The sequence below is a fragment of a genome, unplaced genomic scaffold (assembly GCF_019419815.1).
Source record: "Pyrus x bretschneideri cultivar Hongxiangsu unplaced genomic scaffold, Pyrus_bretschneideri_v1 Contig11, whole genome shotgun sequence".
Lineage (NCBI taxonomy): Eukaryota > Viridiplantae > Streptophyta > Magnoliopsida > Rosales > Rosaceae > Pyrus > Pyrus x bretschneideri.
In genome coordinates this window covers 2,526,246-2,548,828 of record NW_025999402.1, presented here as the reverse complement: position 1 = coordinate 2,548,828, position 22,583 = coordinate 2,526,246, and the positions used below count along the sequence as shown (strand labels likewise).

General features: G+C 37.3%; 2 protein-coding genes and 3 long non-coding RNA genes across 5 annotated transcripts; 1 reads left to right on the top strand and 4 right to left on the bottom strand.

Annotated features, from left to right (window-relative positions):
- The first annotated feature begins 1,211 nt into the window (after positions 1–1,211).
- On the top strand, positions 1,212–3,956 carry LOC125472610 (laccase-7-like). The gene is made up of 6 exons (XM_048574273.1): positions 1,212–1,401; positions 1,659–1,810; positions 1,950–2,194; positions 2,350–2,478; positions 2,576–3,529; positions 3,628–3,956. The coding sequence occupies exons 1-6, from the start codon at positions 1,312–1,314 to the stop codon at positions 3,756–3,758; spliced, it is 1,701 nt and encodes a 566-aa protein (XP_048430230.1). The 5' UTR covers positions 1,212–1,311; the 3' UTR covers positions 3,759–3,956.
- Positions 3,957–7,099: 3,143 nt separating this feature from the next.
- Positions 7,100–7,643, bottom strand: LOC125472622. The gene is made up of 2 exons (XR_007254544.1): positions 7,445–7,643; positions 7,100–7,318 (listed from the first exon to the last, which is right to left on the bottom strand). It is a non-coding gene; the product is annotated as an uncharacterized LOC125472622 (long non-coding RNA).
- A 97-nt stretch (positions 7,644–7,740) lies between these two features.
- Positions 7,741–9,058, bottom strand: LOC125472619. Its single transcript, XR_007254541.1, has 3 exons — positions 8,922–9,058; positions 8,530–8,658; positions 7,741–8,186 (listed from the first exon to the last, which is right to left on the bottom strand). It is a non-coding gene; the product is annotated as an uncharacterized LOC125472619 (long non-coding RNA).
- A 719-nt stretch (positions 9,059–9,777) lies between these two features.
- On the bottom strand, positions 9,778–11,321 carry LOC125472617. Its single transcript, XR_007254537.1, has 4 exons — positions 10,771–11,321; positions 10,490–10,678; positions 10,319–10,363; positions 9,778–9,972 (listed from the first exon to the last, which is right to left on the bottom strand). It is a non-coding gene; the product is annotated as an uncharacterized LOC125472617 (long non-coding RNA).
- A 3,258-nt stretch (positions 11,322–14,579) lies between these two features.
- On the bottom strand, positions 14,580–17,371 carry LOC125473882. Its single transcript, XM_048577290.1, has 5 exons — positions 16,579–17,371; positions 16,253–16,470; positions 15,921–16,111; positions 15,440–15,836; positions 14,580–15,335 (listed from the first exon to the last, which is right to left on the bottom strand). Exons 1-5 carry the CDS (start codon positions 17,369–17,371, stop codon positions 14,580–14,582), a joined length of 2,355 nt encoding a protein of 784 aa, XP_048433247.1.
- Between the last annotated feature and the right edge of the window lie 5,212 nt (positions 17,372–22,583).

Sequence of the window (22,583 nt, the reverse complement as noted above, 5' to 3'; positions counted from 1 at the left end):
TGTTAATTTTTGTTATTTAATCTTTTTCAATTAATCCAATTCAATAGTTGAAAATTAAAAAAATATGTGAGAAGTAAAAAAAGATGTGTGAATATCAGATCTCTTTAATTAATTATTTCCACATGCATATATATTACTTTCTCTGTTTTCTATCTGTTGTTTATTATTTCATACTCCAAATATACAATATACATTTCCCATATCATATTGGTTGATAAAAAAACAAAACTCATCATGTACATGTAATTAAGTAAACAATATAGTATCCCACCCCTACATCTAATCTACGTATTAATATAACTCTAATTGTTAACTAAAATTTCATAAAATTATCATTCTAACCCTCTAATTACACATTTATTTGTTATTTTTCATTGGTATTAAAGTTTTTTTTGTACTTTTCGTTAGTTTTCCTTAAAAAAAAACAAAATAGTTATATATATATATATATATATATATTCTATTATGGGTAATGACAATCTTTGGGGTTTAAGACGTCCTAATTGTCAAAAAAAAAAAAAAAAAAAGCTGAACAAATTAACAAATTTAATCCCTGACACATCAGCAGGTAACGTATATTATTTGATCATGTTGACAGAATGGGATGAGCACGGAATGTAAGGAGCGACAGAATAGAGTGTACGATCAAGAAATAAATTTTGTATAGAGTACTCGGGACTTATCTAAGCATAAACCTTTTCATTTCTGAAGTACTGAGAATTCCTCCTAAATTAAATACAAAAAAGAAAATTACATTTACACAAATGGCTCGCGACCTTTTCCACTTACTTAATATTTGTAATGTCAACGTTCTTCCGAACTAGGTTTACATTCAGAAATATTCAACTCTAAACGTGTTCTTCTAGTACACCGCGGGAGTTCCCTTTTCTTAAAATTCGTCAGACTGTAAAGTGTAGTTTTGGACACGGTCAAATTGATCGATGTTATTCAACATGGTTGGTTTTTGAAGAACAAAGTTTCTGACTTGTGTTCATATCTCTATGCAAGCATTCTCTAACGGATGCCCAATTTAATCAAACTGTTAACTGCATATATGATACCAAACTCATTTTATATGCCTTTATCTTAGACATTTCAAAGTCCTTGTCAAAACAAATGCAAATTTATTGGCTAATTTTCCACGTAAGTGTGGATATAATGGGTTGGCAACTACTTTCCAAATGCCTATATAAACATAGCATATATCGACCTCTGATATATCACAAGAAAAATACAATATTCCATAACAATAGACGATTCTCAAACTTCTCATTTCCCCTTTGAGCTAGCTCTTTTTAATTTGTTCCCCATATGGCACGCTTAGCCTTTGTGCTAGCTTGTGCTCTAGCCCTATTGGCTTCCTCAGTAGCCTCTGGTGCAATTGTTGAGCATTCTTTTAATGTAAGTCTTGCCTCAATTTTGGGTATGCTCATTAATGTTTCTAGGCTGAAACACATTATAATGTTCAAAAACACTTCTGAGTCAATTTGACCAAAAAAAATGTATTTTTGGATCATAGAAGCGGTTTTTTAAAACAATTTTGCACAAGCCCTTTGGCAGCCTTATTTTATCATGCATATTTCCTCACCAATTATTTGAATGTTTCCTTTGAATAATAGTAGTTATGATATATTTTTTTTAATTACAATTGTTTTCAGGTGAACAACCTAACTGTTAGCCGACTGTGCCGAAATCAATCGATTACTGTAGTAAATGAGAGTTATCCAGGACCAACCATATATGCACGAGATGGAGACACACTTATCGTCCACGTTTTAAACCAGTCTCCCTATAACATTAGTATTCACTGGTAAAGACCAATTATCCAAAATCATTTAACAACCCCCAAGGGGAATGTTGAGTAATGTTTTCTTCATGTTGTATAGTTTCTTTCTTAATACAGGCATGGAATCTTTTGTTCACATTGTATAGTTTCTTTCTTAATGCAGGCATGGAATCTTTCAACTTCTGAGTCCATGGGCGGATGGGCCTACATATGTAACTCAATGCCCTATACGCCCCGGACAAAGTTATACTTACAAATTTAATATCACTGGACAAGAAGGCACCCTTTGGTGGCATGCCCACATTTCGTGGCTTCGTGCAACTGTCCACGGAGCGCTCATAATCCACCCGAAAGCCGGTCGATCCTTCCCCTTCCCCAAGCCCGCCAAAGAAGTTCCCATCTTGTTAGGTAATTAACGATTAAACTATACCATTCAACTTACTTAACGTTAATTGTAATATGTACTTTAAACAATAATTTTGATGAATAATAATTTTTTTAACAACTTTTTTAACAACTTTTTTTATGACTAATTATATATTACCTGTTTGATGGAATTGCAGGAGAGTGGTACAATGGCAATGTGGTCGACATTGAGGAAGAAGGCCTATCTAAAGGAATTGCTCCTAACATTTCAAATGCTTACACCATCAATGGACTTCCCGGTGATCTTTATGACTGCTCTCAAAATCGTACGTAACTATGCATGCATACACGTAAATTTATTGATTTAGTTTATGTGTTATTTTTGCATGATGAGTATTAACGAAGTGACAGTCAAATTATCAGAATCATATCAGTTAAGTGTGGTGAGAGGAAAGACCTACCTGCTACGCTTAATTAACGCTGGACTCAATACCCAGCTCTTCTTCAAGATAGCCAATCACAAGATGACAGTTGTCGCCATCGACGCTACCTACACCACTCCTTATGTCACCGATGTGGTGGTTACCGGACCCGGTCAGACCACAGACGTTCTTGTCAAATTCAATCAACCTATTGGATCTTATTACATGGCCGCCACTCCATACGCTAGCGCTAGTGACACCATCGACTTTGATAACTCAACCACCAGAGGCATCATTATCTACAAGGGCTCCAATTCATCAACCCCCATTATGCCCCCAATGCCCAACCCTCACGACACGCCATTGGCCCATAAGTTCCTCACCAATCTTACCAGCCTCGCCGGTGGGCCCCAATGGGTCCCAGTCCCACTCAAGGTGGACGAGCACATGTTCGTGACAATCGGCGTCAACTTGGAGATGTGTCCAGAAAATGCCACATGTCAAGGTCTATTCAATAACCGACTATCCGCAAGCATGAACAACGAGTCATTTGTGCTCCCAAGTAATACATCCATGTTGGAAGCACAGTTTCACAATGTGAGCGGGGTTTACACCAGAGACTTTCCTGACGAGCCTCCAGTCAAATTTGACTACACGGACACAAACATCAGCCTCGACCTATCACTGATATACGCGCCAAAATCGACCAAGGTCAAGACGCTGAAATTCAATTCAACAGTGGAGGTGGTGCTTCAGAACACAGCGTTTTTGGCCATCGAGAACCACCCGATGCATCTCCACGGCTTCAATTTCCACGTGTTGGCACAAGGGTTTGGAAATTACGACCCAATTAATGACCCCAAAAAGTTTAACTTCGTTAATCCACAAATACGTAACACAATTGGTGTGCCGGTCGGAGGATGGGCTGTGATTAGGTTTCAAGCAAATAATCCTGGTTAGTTTTCTTAATCATTTGTTTAATTAAGTTTCATTGTATTTTAATGTATTATAAACAATTAATTTATGACGGTTTGTTTTAAACTGTTGTTTCAGGTATATGGTACATGCACTGTCATTTGGACGTGCATCTGCCATGGGGGCTGGGAATGGCCTTTGAGGTTGAAAATGGACCGACGCTAGAGTCTACTTTGCCTCCACCACCACTTGATTTGCCCAAATGTTAGAAGTTGTTCGGAAGAGACCTCAAAATATTCTTTCAATTGTATTCTTTAAATTATAATATCGTGGTCAATTTCTTTCGTTCGGTTACAAATAAATAATTTTGTAGTAAAAGTAGTAACAAATGTATTGTATAAGTAGGTCATCATTGTTTACTAAAGCCACAACATATTATTTAATTACTAATATTGTTTTTTTACTCAGAGATGAATTTTGTTAGATTTCTAAGAGAAATGTTTACATCTTCCACCAAAATATGGAAGATAAAATCCGAACCAATACAATTCCATGAATGATCTCCCCCATGTTTAGAAACAAAGGATGCTATAGCATGCGCAGCTTGATTGCTTTCTCTGTGGGAGTACTAGAATACAACAAACTGCAAGGATTGGGCAATCCTCCAAACATCATGAATCAAACCTTCCAACATAGCATCAGTATCCATATCCTTTTTAAAAATCTGCACTAAAACCTTCGCATTTGTTTCAGTCTCAATGGGTTGAATGCCTCTCACAACACATTCCTGCAGCGCTGCCCTAACTGTAGTGACCTTCGCCATTGCTGCATTTTGAAAGTACAGGTTCCCAGCACCGCCAGCAGAGTGCATAATGCCAGCAAAATCCCAGATTACCCATCGTATTCCACCCCCTTTTTACTTTTGATTCCAGGCTGCATCACAGTTCACTTTTAACGTCACATACTTAGGTCTTTCCCATCTCATGATCTTGCCCGCAAACTTCAGCTCAGCAGCTTGTGTTTTAGTTTCCCGAGGCTTATTTAGTTCCTTAAAAGCCTCCTGTAACACAAACAGTTGATGAAAACTGACCACACGATATACGATATGATTCAAGGATCTTCGGAATCCTCACAAAGATGATCCGTAGAGGACACTGGAATATATTTTTTGAAGGGACAAAATAAAAAGGAAAACTGACGAAAAATTCTTAAAAACTTTTAGTTTTAATGAAAATGACAAAATAAAGGTGTAAGTAAATAGTATCATGAGTGACTTTTTAAAGTAAAAATGTCCTTAACGATAAAAATGAACAATACCAAAAATATTTCATTAATATTCAAAAAATAAAATAAATAAAACTGAAAATATGACTTTAGCCCGTGAAACTCAAGTTTCTTTACATAAAACCCGACATAGTCTTTTTATCTGAATAAAACCCAATGACTAGGCTCCACATAAGTAAATTCATTAATTTTGTTTGCCTTTACACATTTTTCATTTTTCAGATGCCTAAAATACCCCTAATTACCGTTTTGATGTAGACATTTAATTCTATGCAAATTTGAAGGGAGAAATTAATAAAAAGAAATGTATTAATGTTTAAAATCATTGCATTAATATATCAAAACAAATTGTATGTTAAGGAAAAAAAGAACTAATAATGTTATACTTTCCTTAAGAGTTTGTAATTGTTTTTTAAATTTTCATAAAATTAGACAATTTTAATTTAATCTTGTCATTTTCTTACCAAATGAAAATTTGAAAGAGCACTATAAAATAATTTACCTATATTTAAAAGACAATAATAATTTGAAAGAGCACTATAAAAGAATTTACCTATCTTGTCATTTTCTTACCAAATGAAAATTTTTGGTATTGTTCATTTTTATCGTTAAGGACATTTTTACTTTGAAAAGTCACTCATGATACTATTTACTTACACCTTTATTTTGTCATTTTCATTAAAACTAAAAGTTTTTAAGAATTTTTCGTCAGTTTTCCTTTTTATTTTGTCCCTTCAAAAAATATATTCCAGTGTCCTCTACGGATCATCTTTGTGAGGATTCCGAAGATCCTACTAGTACAAAAAACACTTTGCGCGACGCAGGTTCTTCGTCGCGCAAAGTCAAAAATCGTCGCGCAAAACTTAGCTCAACGCACCTTCTCCGCACTACCGTCGCGCAAGGCAGTGACAGGGGGTGGCGCCGAAGTTCCCCCTACGTCGCGAAAGTGGCTTCCGCCGTACTACGTCGCAAAATTTTGCGCCCATCCCCTACGTCGCGCAAACACTTTGTTGCGACGAAGATTCTACCTCGCGCCACCGCTCGCGCGACGCAGCCTTACGTGCGCGAGTGGTTTGCGCGACGTTCGTGCGCGCGCAAAGACTTTGCGCGACGTAGAGCTGGTGTCGCGCAAAGAGGTTGGCGCGAAGAAAGATTCTACCTACGTCGCGCAAACCTCTTTTTTTTTTTTTTTTTTTGGTCAAAAAAAATATTTTTTTAATTTTTAATAAATATCTTAATTAAACTCTAAACGATAATTAATTAACCAACGAAAAGTATTTAGTTATAAATATATGAAAATATACATACAAAATGTCCAAACAAAAAAATAAGAAAAAACTACAAGTAGGCTTTTAGGTTTGATACATCAAGCTACTAGGTATCGGTAGGGCAAAGTGGCTCAGAAGTCGAAGGTGTAGGAAGATCAGGTACTGGTAGTGAGATTTGGAGGCCGGACATCTGTATGGCTCGTACAAGGTCTCTCATGTGTCCGGCATAGGCCTTCACCTGCTCGCCCTGGGCCTTAATCTGCTCGCTCTAGGGCCCTCATCTGCTCGTCCCGGGCCCTCATTTGCTCACTCTGGACCGCAAGCTGACCCTTTAGGGTTGTCACACTGACCTCTCCTGTGTTTGATCTGGAAGAAGAGGCACCCGTCTCACGAACTCGCGCTTTTCCCATACCCCGAACAACTTTGCCAGGACGACGACCGAAGTTTTGATCCATGACATTAGTCAGGATATGAAAACCTGCATCCTCGGGTATCGTGGTGTCCTCGATCGAGGTCTCCGGGGGAAGTTGTGATGTTGCTTCTTGGAGAACAGTAGTGCGCTGTTCCACCATAGCATCCTGTAATAATAAAGGAAAAAACATATAATGTTTAATAACATAATATAAATAATATTTGAACGATTCATACATATAAGAATAATAACAATTACATATACTTACATGAAGCTGCTTAGCTATCTCATCACCAGGTCGAACGTAAACGTCCTCGAACATGTCGATCTCTGGGAACTTAGAACCCTCCTGAAGAAACAAACATTAAGAAAATTTTATTAATAAATAATAATAAATAAATTGTATAAAATTTCAAAATTAATATACTTTTACCTGACGTCGTGCCTCAAGCCTATACGAAAAGGGCTTTGAACCAGAATGGTGGAGAAGTGTCTTTAAGTCCCGAGCTATCTTGCCAGCAATAGATTTCTTCTGTTAAACACATAATATACATGTTAGTGCGATTATTTAAAATAAATTAATAAAGGAAGCTTAAAAAAATAACTAAAACAATAATAAATTATTATTAAAATATTATGTACATACTACAAATTTTGGGTCCGTAAAATGTTTGCAGAGCCACTCCCAATCCTCCGGCTGGTCCTGCAACTCGGTTGGGCAACCATGTAGGCGAGCAAACTCCGGATCATCCCATCGCTTAAAATGCGTGTGAAGATAGTTCTTCCAATGTTTGTACCGATTTGCTAAGGTCTCCTCTAAGTAGGCCATGACCTCAGGAGATATGTCGTCAAGATCAAAATTGACCTACGAATATGAAAAATAATAAAATAATAGTAAGAAATTTAATAATATTAAGATAATATATTTTGGTTTTTCATATTTGTAAACAAAATTAAAAAAATGATAAAGGCTAAAAATTAATATACTAACCGACAAGTTTTCTCGCACTAGTTTCTTCGTCTCCTCGGGAATTTCTGCCCAAGACTCCCACTGCATAGGACAACTTTGTTTAATAACAACACCACAACTACTAGCGACGCTGTTATGCTGCTGTGAGGTAGCCGCTCCACGATGTCGCAGGTCATACTCAATCTTGATCCTGGAGCCGGTCAAACGTACGCTCTGTGCCTCCTTCAACATTCGACTAAGCCCCCTGGTGTTTTTTTAAGCTGGCCAAAAAAAATTAAATGGTGAAATCCATAAGCTTAAATTTACAGAAAATTCGACATAACCTCCCCTAATAGTATAGCATTTCCCAAAACCTTAAAATAGTAATTCACAACCCCCATCACATTGTCACATTCCAGCAAATTTTCACCATCATAAAAATAATAATTTTAAAATGATAAAAGAAAAATACAACGTAGTGATCGAGAATTAGAAAAAACTACCTGGCTGGGAGGCCTCACCCTCGACTCTGGATGCTGAGGAAGTGTGATCAGAAGGCTCCGGCTCGCGGCGGCGTCGGTGAGGCCGTCGTGCACTAAGCGGCTGAACTGACACTGATGATGTCGATGAGACGGGCACCTGGGACGCCATAGGAGTAGCCTCAGTAAGGGGTGTAGGCTCCCCAATCAATGGAGCACTCACGCCTGGAGCAGTAGATGTTGATAATGCAGGAGGCTCATTGGTCACACTCCGACGACGAGTGATCAACCGCGACATCTATACACTTTTTGAACCATAAAATTATAACATTAGAAACTAATCCTTTCTTGCATTTGAAACTAATCAATTAGCAGCCAAAGTAGTAAGTAAGTAGGTTACCAACATTCTTAATTTCAAAACATGAGGAAACTACTTATCCATTTTCATAGCCAACAAAAAAAAGTGCATCAAGTGAAACAAAAAAAAAAAGGGTAATATGACACTAGGATTACCAAACATTGTAATCAATCAAAGGTATCAAAACTTCATTAGACTAAATGATCAAAGTACCGTACAAAAACAATTTACTTCATACAAGTCATTCAACTAGACACATGCCACAACAAATGAAAAGACAATCAACTTACCCCCACTTGATTTCTGGAATTGGATCCTTTGGTTTTTCTTTGGTGATAACTCTGTCTCCTACTTCTATCAAATTTGGATTTATATGCAGCACTGCTTTGCTTTTTGGCTTGTGCTTCTCCAAATTTACTCTGTACGGAGGTGGGAATTTTTTTTACAAAAGGACAGGTACATAACTCAAAAAATGATCGAATGGGTTAAAGAAGTAAAGGGAAATCTGTTGAAGTGGTTGTGCTTGAGAATGACACAAAAGCATGCAGCACTAAGGGAAAACTGGGACTATTTTTAGGATTTAGTTGCCTGAATGGAAGACCGTATGCAAAGCATTATACATCAGGTATTATCCAAGTCTAGGCATGATAATAAGGTACCCAAACTGCACAGAATTTTATACCTGTACCACTTCCTCTCCTTTGATGACCCGTCCGAATACAATTAGCTTATCATTTAAATCTGGTATTGGTGCAGTTGTGATAACAAGCTCAAATTCTTTGTTGTCTGGTCTAGCCTTTGTAGTTCCAAGCATAAAAGTCAACTAGGCATCCATATCACCTAGGCATCCATATTACCAAGGCATCCATATCAAATCGTCCAAGTTCTAATTTTATTTACATTTAGCCTCGATATAAGTCAACTAGGCATCCATATCACCAAGGCTATATGAACCTTTAACCTGTTGTTGTGTATTTGATAATTTACAAAGGAGTTACGACAAAATATACCCCTTGGCTTATAAGATGATAAAAATATTAAATAATACACCCCTTGGATGCGAGCAATTTTACTAACAGCTATGTACAAAGTCACCAACCAACCCATAACCAATTTGCTGTCAAGATCTTTATTCATTTCTCATTCAACTTTCCCTACACCAGGAGCTATAAAATCAGTTTATGCCCCAGAGCCTTTTGATGTTGGGCGAGTCTTGCAAGTTGATATTATTTATGAAGGACAAAGGCTAACACTGACAACTGCTGGTCCCATTGATCCTGGTCTGGTTTACATAACTGATTTTTGTCTTTCATCAAGTTGAGATTTTGAATTACTAAGACATTGTGATAGCTGTTTATTTCATTTGTTCAAATCTGTCAACATGTATATCCTTTTATGATCTAAACAAACTGAATGGGGAAGGGGCTGATTTCTTTGCTATCATCAGCTGCTGGTTTGGGAAGCTATGTGGAGGCACTTGTACGGAAACATGATATTGAGTTCAATGTATGTTATGTCATCCAAATCTTTTCTCCCATAATTTTAACTTTATTCTCTTACCCTGTAGAGAAATAGCTTCAAATAGACATGATTTAATATTACTACAGCAAGTATGTATGCAAGATACATGTGATGTCGAATACTCACCATAAGTCAATAAATCTATCCACAACCTCTGGAGAACCATCCTTGAAAAGTTCCACTGTGATAGGACCTTTTGGTGTATTTAGAATCTACAAAATACACAGGGAAGAGGGAGAAGAAAGAAAGTGAATAACTACAATTGTGGAAAAGCAGATAGGTGACTTACACTCTAAAAATAAAACATCAGCAGAGAGACCAGGAATGAAATAACACCGAAGGAAACCGGTGCAGCAATCCTAATTGTTAAATTTTCCCAACCCAGATACATTCCGAGAAAAGAAGTTTATTGATAAACTTTGCTGCATAACAAATTTAACAGCTGCACCAACACCACAAGGTCCACAACCACCCCGCTACGTTAATTCTAGAAGTCGAAAATTGCAGGTTTATGCAATGTGACACCAAATAGAAAGATGGCAGTATTAAGAGACTTACAGCATAACCGGGAAGATCGCCCTTCTTGACAAACCCATCAAAGTCCTAAACAAACAAAAACCCACCTAATTTAACTAACTACGCATTTACGCATAATTATTATCCAAACAAGAAGATTAACTAATTCTTAATTAATTACACAAATGGAAAATACCCATTCCAAATTAATACCTCTCGATTAGATAACCCCTGTTTACAGAAATCCTGTTTGCATATAACAAAACAAAAATTGGAGTTTAGGGCCAAAAGAATGAAGAGGAAGAAGAAGAAGGACCTTCAGTTGAGGCGCTGCGCTAGTAGACTTCTCTTCCCTCCCGTAGATCCCTCTCTCTACCTGCAACCCATCAACCCCTCTGCAAACTAGAACCAACATCTAATTTTATCAGAAATCCTAAATAGCATGCAATTTGAGCCTAAATAACAAAAACCCATTGAAAATCAGAAACCCTTACCTTGATTTTGGGACTTAATTCGCGTCGGCTTCGAGATTCGCGTTGGATTCGAGATTTTGAAGACAAAAGCTTGTGAGAAGGAAGAGAGATCTACGGGAAATGAAGAGGGAGAGATGAGCACGCAAGAGGGAAGAAAGGTCTATGGGAAATAGGGAAGTGAGAGGTTATCTACGGGAAAGCTTGTGAGAGGGAAGAGAGATATATGGGAAATAGAGAGGTCATCTATGGGAATTGAGAGTTGCATGGGAAAGAGGGTGGAAATAGGGATGTGAGGTTTACGGAAACTCTTGAAAATTTTAAAACAAGCGCCTATTGTTTGTTATGGTACCGCCAAATTTTTTATTTATTTATTTATTTTTTTCCCTCTTCCTTTTGCTTTCTTTTGCATTGCCCTTGTGCTTGATGAAGCATACGGAACCAATTGTGTTTGTTCTAAGTTTTCGCAAATTGCTCACTCAACTTTATTTCATATAGGGCTATGAGATAATTCACTACAACCAGAAACCAAATCTCTCTCTAACCCCTTGGAGTTAATGACATGTATATGAGAATTCAAATCATTCTAATTTTTTAAATTTTGTTGTTTTAATGCAAATGAAATCCGTTTAGGTGTGGACAACTACTGCAATAGTTGAACAGATTTATTTTGCTTATTCGTAGTTGAACAGATTTATTTTGCTTATTCCCTTGCTCCAACGGTTTATGTATCTTTACTTGAAGTAAACATGTCATAAATATTGACTAATTGGGTTTTATATTGTTCTTTATTACAAGTGACATTGCTTTAAACTAGACTAAGAGGAGGAAGAGGATTTGAAACGCAAATGGTTGGAAAGTAACTTAACTAAATAACGAGAAGTAACTTAATAGAGAAACCTTCAGTTCAAGCCGTGACAAAGTAATTTCCTCTCCTTTATATCTTGATTGTACGTAAGGTAAATTTAGCTCAGACAACTTTGAAATTCAGGGTCCATCATTGGATAAACAATATGATTGTTACAAGAACAAGTGATTAGGCAATAACAAAAGGACATCACTACATAACAAAAAAATTCATACGTGTTCTTCATGCCTTGCGCGTGCGAAATGTCTTTTTTACATCACGGTGCAATACGCGTAACATACATAGTTCTTTTTTCCGCTCCACAATTATGCATGCATAAAGACATCTTTACTACAAAAACTTCAAAAGGCATACAAATTTCGTTTGAAAAAGCTTGGCTATGGTTCGTTATAACATCAATTCATATTTTTTGTAACCCAATTTAAAGTTGCTAGAACCTATTCAACCAATTTAAGGTTGTCAATAGAAGGTTGTTGACTGAAGTCAACTGAGGAAGAAAAACTAAGTAAATTTTATAAGACAACTATCAGTACACTGCAATATTCACCACATTGATTTTTGTTTTGTTAGTGAAATGAATAAGTCAAACAAAAACATTAGAGTTGGAAGTCCATACTCACTTCGAAACCCACCAATTGACCATACGAATATGAAATGTTGGCTAATTCTACAGATTTCCAATATGCCTTTGGGCTTGTTGACTTCTGAGGATGTAATCCACACATACGTTAGAAATCCACCATTTATGATAAACAAATACATGGATGACTGCTCTGCTTTTTCTTCGTACTCTTTGTTTGGTTCTTAATGCAATGGCAACTTGAAAGATTATAAGGGTCAATTTGGTTACCTGTAAAGTCTTGGAAAATTTGAACATAAACTCATTATTTCTGTAACATCACAACCATAGAAATTGAAGAAAACTACACAACCATTGGCAATATAAAGCTTTAAACTTTCTCCAACAAATGAAATCACAAGACTCGAATTTAAGGCATGGAGCTAAGGCTAAACATACCCAAATACCCATGATCTTTCATAACACACTGCCCCTCGCCATCAACCTTCACTAACTCATCTCTCTAAAACTCCTCAAGTCTTTCCCACTGCCAAGAACCAGAGTATCCTTCCTCCGCCGCAACCATCAACTTCACTTCGTCACTCTAGAACGCTGACTTCGCCCGGCAAAACCTCGCCACACCTTCACAGAACCACATCAGTAGAAGATAAGAGAACAAATAAATAAAAATCACAAACCTACAATTTAGAGCATTGAATTAGAGAAAAAGATATGAATGACACCACTTTTTGTTTTGAGCAAATGGGAGAAAAGGATGAGATTTAGGCCGAGGAGGTCAACTAATCTTTTTTATTTAAACGTGCAATTGTAGTGGGTATGAAATTGATCTCTTTTTTAGGGAAGAAACGGTTAACTGAGAGAGGTTACTGAGAAAGTGGGGGAATCATACGGTCTGAAAACGAAACACCACCTTTATTTTTTTCACTCACGTCTTCTTTTTTTTAGCTTTTTAAATATTTTTTTATTTCCGATTTTTCTATTTTTTTTGACAAAATAATAGTAGCATTCAAACTTTCTCACAGACATACCACCTTTTCGGAGTGGAATCTAGGACCACTGCATAGTGCATACATAGCACCGGTAATTCGTTCCTCAACATCGCAAAGGGACGTAGGCAGAAGAGTGCTTGAATCTCAATTGGATAACCATACATCCCCTGTCCAAGAAAAATTGAAGGATGAAAAATAGTAAGTGAACATGCAAGAGAGATATTTTGTTAACAAGAAGACTCGGAAAATTTTCCCGAATTTCATCACAGGCATTTGGCTGTTCTTACATTTTCATGGCCTCGGAGAGACTAATAATTCATAGCAGCCAATTAGTGTACAAGGACGAAGAGAAGAAGATACACAGCTTTCTACCTTCTTACCCAACTTTATACCATTCTGCATTATTTTCTAGTGATTACAGTGAAATTAAGTTGGCTCTCATGCTTCCCGATGGAACCCTTGGCTCGATCATGATACAAACTGGGCTTCGGCACCTTCCCTCTCCGCCAAATCAAACATCTTACCTGTGCATCATGGACTGCAAGCCAAACAAAATGTACATTTTGATCAAAATACGTAAATGCTTCCTTGACATACAGATTTGTATTGAATGAGATGCATAAAGAATAAACCACCGGGATATTACATACGCAAATAAATCAATCAGACTGTAAACCACAAAATTTATATCTGCTTTTGAACATCCAACCGGAATGATGGTCCTAAAGCTGATGCAGGGGAAACCAATCAGAACTCTTGGAAACGAATTACAACAGAATATAATTCGCAGGAGCAAGATGAGAACTTTGAAATTTTAAACAGAAAACAAATCTTTTTATCTACCAAATCCGAAAGACCAAACATAGTGTACAAGCGAACGCATTTGCTTACATGTTATCTACCAAATTCGAAAAGAAAAATGCACATCTTATGAACATAATTTTTTCTTTGTTACAATGATAATCATAGTAAATCATCTTGCGATATCGGAATAAAAGAAGCAAGCATGGTAGTGGCTTTCTTGCAAGCGAAAGCCATCAGACACCAATATGATGTGACACGAGCAAACTAGTGGAAAATTCAAGCTGTAAATGTCTAACATGAAACATAAAACTTACGGCTATCATAAAATTCAAGCTGTAAACTATTTTTCATCCTTCAATTTTTCTTGGACCATCGTATCTTTATGTTTTTAGTACAGTCTAGAAAGAAATAAATCGGGTATCAAAATAACACAATTATCCAATGCAACTAAGAGTAAAACAAATACAAAGCTAACATAAAACATAAAACTTACGGCTATCATAAAACGACGATTTGTTGGGAATATTAGTGTGGGTAGATGCAAAGCGGTGTTAAACCCTCAGCCTCCTGCTTTTTCCCTTTGAAGTTTATATTAATCCTCATCTGAACTACAATAATAAATCTCGCTATCCTCACTACTATCATTTCCGGATTCCCATTCGTCCTCATCTTCATTTGCCTCTTCCGGTGCATTGTATTGAGGCAGATCACCAAGGTCAATTGATATTATGAATTCAGGAACTCCATCTATGTCAAACAGTTCTTGGACAATATTAGTATCCTGGAGTGTTTCTTCACCAATTTCTATCGAAGATGATAACTGTTGGTCAGCGATGTTGTCGTCGTTGCCATCATGATCTAGTTCCGGAATATCATATAGCCCTCTTCGATCAATCTTCTGAACAACTTTCCAGCCATTTCCGGCTTTAGGGTCATCTAGATATACTATTTGTTTCGCCATAGTTGCCAAAATGTAAGGGTCTTCATCGTACCAATGTCTCGTAGTGTTTACTGATAGTAAACCATGGTCTCGCTTAACACTCGTTCGGTTATGTGGATTTGTATCAAACCAAAGACACTTAAACAGTATCACTTGACACCTATCTTTGTAAAGCAATTGTACTACACTAGTTAGTTTGCCATAAAAGTCAATGTCTTCACTATCGCCCGCACCCGGGACATGGACACCACTATTTTGAGTACACGACTTGTCATCACGTGTTGCCCCCAAGAACTTGATCCCGTTGACATGACAACCTGAGAACAATTCAACGTGAAGCGGTCCTCTCGCCAAGTTATATAATTCTTCATTGTAAGAGGGTGAATTCAATTCCTTCAATTTGTTCATCTAATATAACATATACAAAAAGTTAACCTATTAGTGTAACCAAATTTAAAGACGGGTATGAACAAGTTGGAAAATATGCTCTATTCAAATCACATACAACTTACATGTGCGTGAAACCATGAAGGAAACAAGTCACGGTGCTTCTTGGCATATAAATGTGAAGGATGTTCCCGCTTCATCAACTTTTCATGCTCTTCAAGGTATGGCAAAGCCTCGTCACAATTGTTGAGTATGAACCAATGCGCTACCTCCATGTCATTTTTGGTAAACGATTCGCCTTTTACAGGATCGCCAAATGGTCGCGCAATTTGGGCAAAAACAGACAATTTCTCTTTTCTAACACCACCGTCATTATTGCGTTGAGGACGATTGAAAGTTGTCTCAACATCTTGAAGATACATTGCACAAAAAGTAAGTGACTCATATGCGACCCATGACTCCACAAGTGATCCTTCGGGCTTTGCCTTGTTTCGGACACACTTTTTCAACTCACCAAGATATCTACACAAATAAAAGGTATGCTACAAATTATTCAAAGTGTTCATTTATCATGAATCTGTTATATATATACGCTTAATTAAGTACCTTTCTATTGGATACATCCATCGACAATTCACTGGTCCGGCAAGCAATGTCTCATTTGGCAAGTGAATCATCACGTGAATCATACTTGTAAAGAAAGCTGGGGGAAATATCTGTTCGAACTTGCATAAGACGTTCACAATGTCATCCTGCAATTGTTTCACATCTGACTTCCGTAAACACCTTGCAGTCAGCTGCGAAAAAAATCTCGACAACAACACGATTGGTTTAACCACATCAAGAGGCAATAAGTGTCGAATACCAATCGGAAGAAGGCGTTGGAGTATCACATGACAATCATGACTCTTCATGTTTGAAAATTTACACCCCCGCACATTCACACAACGTGAGATATTAGAAGCATACCCATCTGGAAACTTTACAGAAGAAATAAAGTTGAAAAACTCTTTCTTCCCATTCGGCTTCACTGTAAAAAAAGGATGGCCTTTCTTCAATGTACCACCGACTTTCTTCATCCACAAGGATGACCTAATGCCCATTCGTTCCAAATCGAGGCGAGCTTCGATCGTGTCCTTCGTTTTTCCTTCAATGTCTAGAATTGTCCCGACCAAAGTATCAAACACATTTTTCTCAATATGCATAACATCGAGGTTGTGTCTCAATTTTAACTTTGACCAGTACGGGAGCTCAAATAACATACTCTTGTGCGTCCAGTTCAGATGTATAGGTGGTCTGGGCTTATTGACCCCTTTGCCAAAATGACCAAATTCCAAACGGTTTAACTGATCCAAAATCTCATCTCCGGACCATTCTCTTGGTCTTGGCCGAGTTTCTTTTGTACCGTGGAAGGCTTTATCATTTTGACGCCACTCGTTGTCCCAAGGGAGCCATCTACGATGACCAAGATAACAAACTTTTCTCGCATGCCAAGACGATGTTACATTCTCCTTGCATATTGGACATGCCAAATAACCCTTAGTCATCCAACCAGAAACCATTACATATGCGGGAAAATCGTTTACTGTCCACATCACTGCCGCTCGCATGGTGAACATCTGCCCAGTATACTTATCGTATGTACGAACACCGTTTTCCCATAAATCTTTTAGCTCATCAACCAACGGCCGCAAATAAACATCAATGGACTTTCCTGGATCTTCAGTAATTAATAGAGTCAACATCATGTATTCTTTTTTCATGCACTTCCAAGGCGGCAGATTATAAGGAAACACGACGACCGGCCAAGTGCTATGGATTTGGTTTAAAACCCCGAACGGATTAAATCCGTCAGTGGCAAGTCCTAATCTGACGTTGCGGGGGTCAGCTGCAAAATCAGGGTACATCCGATCAAATTCTTTCCATGCCTCTCCATCTGCAGGATGCCTCATAACATCATCATTTACCCGTCCTTCTTTATGCCATCTCATGTCTGTTGCGGTATGCATCGACATGTACAATCGTTGCAACCTAGGCTTCAATGGAAGATAACGCATTACTTTTTGTGGAATCTTGGTCTTTCTATTTTGTGATGTCATTTTAAACCTAGGCTCATTGCAGATAAGGCACTTATCCAACTGGTTGTCTCCTTATAGAACAATATACAATTATTTACACATGTGTGAATTTTTTCATACCCCAATCCGAGACCCTTCAACATTTTTTGGGCACTTTTATGATCTTCAGGTAAGCAATTCTCCTTTGGAAGCATCCTCTTCATAACTCCCAAAAAGTAATCAAAACATTTGTTTGACAAACGAAACTTGATCTTGCCATGCATCAACTCCACAATTGCCGTGAGCACCGAAAAGTTCTCGCAACCCGGATATAATTCTTGCTTGGCATTTTTCAATAGTGTTTCATAGTTTTTGAATGCCTCACTATCCATGGTTGGATGTCCTTCATCTCCCCCTTCCTCATTGGTGTTGCTCGAGGCATATGGATAAACATCATTTAGAATATTCATAACTTGTTCACTAGGCTCCACATTAGATTCAACAGTCTCCACTCATGTCACGTATGAAGACGAAGCTTGGTCTAATCGTTCTCCATGATGATACCAAGTAGTATAGGTCTCCATCATCCCATTTCTTACTAAATGAAATCGAACATTTTCCAATGTCTCCCACATTGAGTTGTTACACCTCCTACATGGACATCGGATAGGAGTTGAACCTCGGTTATGTCTAGTTGCGAATTCAATGAACTCGTTTATTCCATCCAAGTACTCAACAGCACATCTATTATGATTATGTATCCACTGTCTGTCCATTTTGTTTGCAATTCCAATAAAAATACAAGAATTACAACAACTTCAACTATTGTCTTGTCACCTTATTCCTCCGGTAAGGGCCCTATCCCATTCAAGAATGCACAGTTATGTGCCGTAATTTACGATTCCAATGGATTAAATTTCGATGTGGGCTAATTTCGGCAGCATCTCCTTACAGTTCTTCAAGTGCACGCCGTAGATACATAATATCCACCGTGTACTCGAAGAACATCAAGAAATGTTACCAAAATTTGCACTATCGAAACCTAATCCATGAACCGCAAACTACAACACATAACTATGCATTCCCAAACTGTCCAAAAAATGGGACAATTCAAGAATTAATTGGACCGCAGTCATGCTTTCGCATCCATACACGAAATCCAACTAATTCTCAAACGGAAAACTAAGCTTTTCTTGAAATAAGTGTACGAAGTTAAGTAGTATTAACTTCGTAAAACACAAAACAATTTTGTACTTGATGTACAAAAATATGTGCATACAAATAAATTAAATCACAATAATTAATGAAACTAAATAAAATAGCTACAAACTACTAATCCTTCTAAACCAAAAAATAGGACAATTCCATATTGACATCACCCAAAATTTCTATGTTCCACAGTATTAACTTTTTAACTTCTTGTTTATGCCTTCCACTCCTGCCTTAAAATTATTTTTTAAGGACCTATATGATGAGACCATATATTCTAAATCGTAAAGTGTAGAGACTACACCTAAAATTATTACTAACCATGTAATAGAACAGTGGTTTGACAAAGTTGTAAACTGGCTTCTTCTCTAAATCTCTAACATTCTAGTTTCCTCCTCCCAATTTGGTGAGAAATGAAATCCATCCATTTTTTAGCACACATCAACCTATCCCTAAATTAGATCAAGTTAACTAAGTAGTTTGCAATTTCTTAGCTTTTGTTTCCCTAAACCTATCAAAATCCTCAATACTCCTACTCATTCATTCTACTTATTCAATTGTTCAAAACCAAAACTCAACTTGTTAAAAATAAGCATTGACAAAGATAATTAAAGAAAAACATAAATACACAAAAATAAAAAAATCCAAACATAAATGTAATCAACAAATAGTTAATTAATTCATCAAATAAATACAATACCTGAAGTTGAAGATGGTGAGGGTTGAGAGATATAGAGAATCTGAAAGAGAGAGGTTGAGTGTGAAGAAAAAGACCTCTATTTGTGGTTATATCAGAAAAAAAAGTCGTTGGCTTTGCGCGACGCCACCTACGTCGCGCAAAACAGCTTTGCACGATGTAGGTGCACCTGCGTCGCGCAAAGTTGGGAAAAAAGCGGTAAAGAATTCTTCGTTTGGCGCCAAAATCTTGCACGACGCATAAACCGTCTCGCAAACGGCCTTTGCGCGACGAAGCTATGCGTCGCGCAAAGAGGGTTTGCGCGACGTAGGTGCACCTGCGTTGCGCAAAAGTTGGGAAAAAAAGCGGTAAATCATTCTTTGTTTGGCGCCAAATCTTGCACGACGTTTGGCACTTTGCGCGACGAAGGCATGCGTCGCGCAAAGCTGTTTTGCACTTTGCGCGACGCAGGCCTTCGTCGCGCAAATGCCATTTGCGCGACGTTGTATACTTATCGTTGCGCAAACATACTTTGCGCGACGAAATTTCTTGCGTCGCGCAAAAAAATGTTTTTGTCACAATTCTATTAAAATCTATCATTTTGATAGGATACACATTCCACAAAACTAATTTCAACGATCCAACCATCAAACTTGTTTGTATATACTTCAAGATCTCATATGCCAACAATCACAACAAACAAACATTTAGAGATCAAGTAACGGGACAAAACTTTTCTACGATTATAAACGAAAAATCACGATTTAACGGTTGTTTTAACTCCGATTTTGATGATTTTTTACAGCTACACTCCTTAACCCTATATGAATACAATGAAGTAATTCGATCGTCCATTTAAAACATTTACACAAGTGGATACCACAAAATCTTATATTATACTTGATGGAAGTATAAATAAATTCTAAGTGTTAATGAATCTATTGTTTTGATGCGATATGCATTCTACGAAACTAGTTTCAACGATCCAACCATCAAACTTGTTTGTATATGCTTCAAGATCGCATATGCCAAAAATCACAAAAACCAAACATTCAGATATCAAGTAACAAGACAAACCTTTTCGACGGCTATAAACGAAAAATCACGATTTAACGGTTATTTTAACTCCGATCTTGATACTTTTTTACAGTTACACTCCTTAACCCTATATGAATACAATGAAGTAATTCGATCGTCCATTTAAAACATTTACACAAGTAGATACCACAAAATCTTATGTTATACTTAATGGAAGTATAAATAAACTTCAAGTGTTAATGAATCTACTGTTTTGATGCGATACGCATTCTACGAAACTAGTTTCAACGATCCAACCGTCAAACTTGTTTGTATATGCTTCGAGATCGCATATGCCAAAAATCACAAAAAACAAACATTTAGATATCAAGTAACGAGACAAACCTTTTCGACGGCTATAAATGAAAAATAACAATTTAACGGTTATTTTAACTCCGATTTTGATTATTTTTTTTACAGCTACACTCCTTAACCCTATATGAATACAATGAAATAATTTGATCGTCCATTTAAAACATTTATACAAGTGGATACCACAAAATCTTATGTTATACCTAATGGAAGTATTAATAAACTCCAAGTGTTAGTGAATCTATTGTTTTGATGCGATACGCATTCTACGAAACTAGTTTTAACGATCCAACCGTCAAACTTGTTTGTATATGCTTCGAGATCGCATATGCCAAAAATCACAAAAAACAAACATTCAGAAATCAAGTAACGTGACAAAACTTTTCGACGGTTATAAACGAAAAAGTACTATTTAACGGTAGTTGTAACTCCGATTTTGATGATTTTTTAGAGCTACACTCTTTAACCCTATATGAATACAATGAAGTAATTCGATCGTCAATTTAAAACATTTACACAAGTAGATACCACAAAAGAAAAAGCAATACAAGAACCCAAAAGAAAAGCCAAAAAAAAAAAAAAAACACTTTGCGCGACGTGGGTACACCTGCGTCGTGCAAAACAGATTTGCGCGACGCAGGTGTACCCACGTCGCGCAAAGTGCTTTTTTTTTTTTTTTTGGCTTTTCTTTTGTCCTTTTGTTTATGAGTACAAGATAAATAAATTAAAATATACTTTCTAAATATATATACCATTGAACTTGATGGGAAACACATTCTATGAAACTAGTTTCAACGATCAAACCGTCAAATGTTTGTATATACTCCGAGATCGCGTAAGCCAAAAAAATCTTAAAAAACAAACATTCAGAGATCAAGTAACGGGATAAAACTTTTCGACGGTTATAAACAAAAAAGCACGATTTAACAATAGTTTTAACTCTGATTTTGATGATTTTTTAGAGCTAAAGTTGGGGAAAAAAGTGGTAAAACATTCTTGGCTTGGCGTCAATATCTTGCGCGACGTAGCCAAAGTCGCGCAAAGTAGCTTTGCGCGACAACACTTTGCGCGACGAAGGAATGCGTCGCGCAAGGATGTTTTGCGCGACGTATGTGCACCTTCATCGCACAAAATCGCATTGCGCGACACATTCCTTAGTCGCGCAAAGTGTTGTCGCGCAAAGCTACTTTGCGCGACGTTTTGAATTTAACGTCGCGCAAACATGCTTTGCGCGACAAAATTTGCTGCGTCGCGCAAGTTTCCGTCACGCAAACATGTTTTTGTACTAGTGTTGAATCGTATCGTATATCGTGTGGTCAGTTTTCATCAACTGTTTGTGTTACAGGAGGCTTTTAAGGAACTAAATGAGCCTCGGGAAACTAAAACACAAGCTGCTGAGCTGAAGTTTGCGGGCAAGATCATGAGATGGGAAAGACCTAAGTATGTGACGTTAAAAGTGAACTGTGATGCAGCCTGGAATCAAAAGTAAAAAGGGGGTGGAATACGATGGGTAATCTGGGATTTTGCTGGCATTATGCACTCTGCTAGCGGTGCTGGGAACCTGTACTTTCAAAATGCAGCAATGGCGAAGGTCACTACAGTTAGGGCAGCGCTGCAGGAATGTGTTGTGAGAGGCATTCAACCCATTGAGACTAAAACAGATGCGAAGGTTTTAGTGCAGATTTTTAAAAAGGATATGGATACTGATGCTATGTTGGAAGGTTTGATTCATGATGTTTGGAGGATTGCCCAATCCTTGCAGTTTGTTGTATTCTAGTACTCCCACAGAGAAAGCAATCAAACTGCGCATGCTATAGCATCCTTTGTTTCTAAACATGGGGGAGATCATTCATGGAATTGTATTGGTTCGGATTTTATCTTCCATATTTTGGTGGAAGATGTAAACATTTCTCTTAGAAATCTAACAAAATTCATCTC

Bases quoted from the DNA above. Each gene is read 5' to 3' on its own strand.
- LOC125472610 (XM_048574273.1), top strand. From the start codon at position 1,312: ATGGCACGCTTAGCCTTTGTGCTAGCTTGTGCTCTAGCCCTATTGGCT. The intron at 1,402-1,658 runs GTAAGTCTTGCC...AATTGTTTTCAG, and splicing joins TTGTTGAGCATTCTTTTAAT to GTGAACAACCTAACTGTTAG. The intron at 1,811-1,949 runs GTAAAGACCAAT...TTCTTAATGCAG, and splicing joins TATAACATTAGTATTCACTG to GCATGGAATCTTTCAACTTC.
- LOC125473882 (XM_048577290.1), bottom strand. From the start codon at position 17,371: ATGCGTTATCTTCCATTGAAGCCTAGGTTGCAACGATTGTACATGTCG. The intron at 16,112-16,252 runs GTGCGGGGGTGT...TTTTTTTCGCAG, and splicing joins ATATCTCACGTTGTGTGAAT to CTGACTGCAAGGTGTTTACG. The intron at 15,336-15,439 runs GTAAGTTGTATG...ATGTTATATTAG, and splicing joins CTTCATGGTTTCACGCACAT to ATGAACAAATTGAAGGAATT.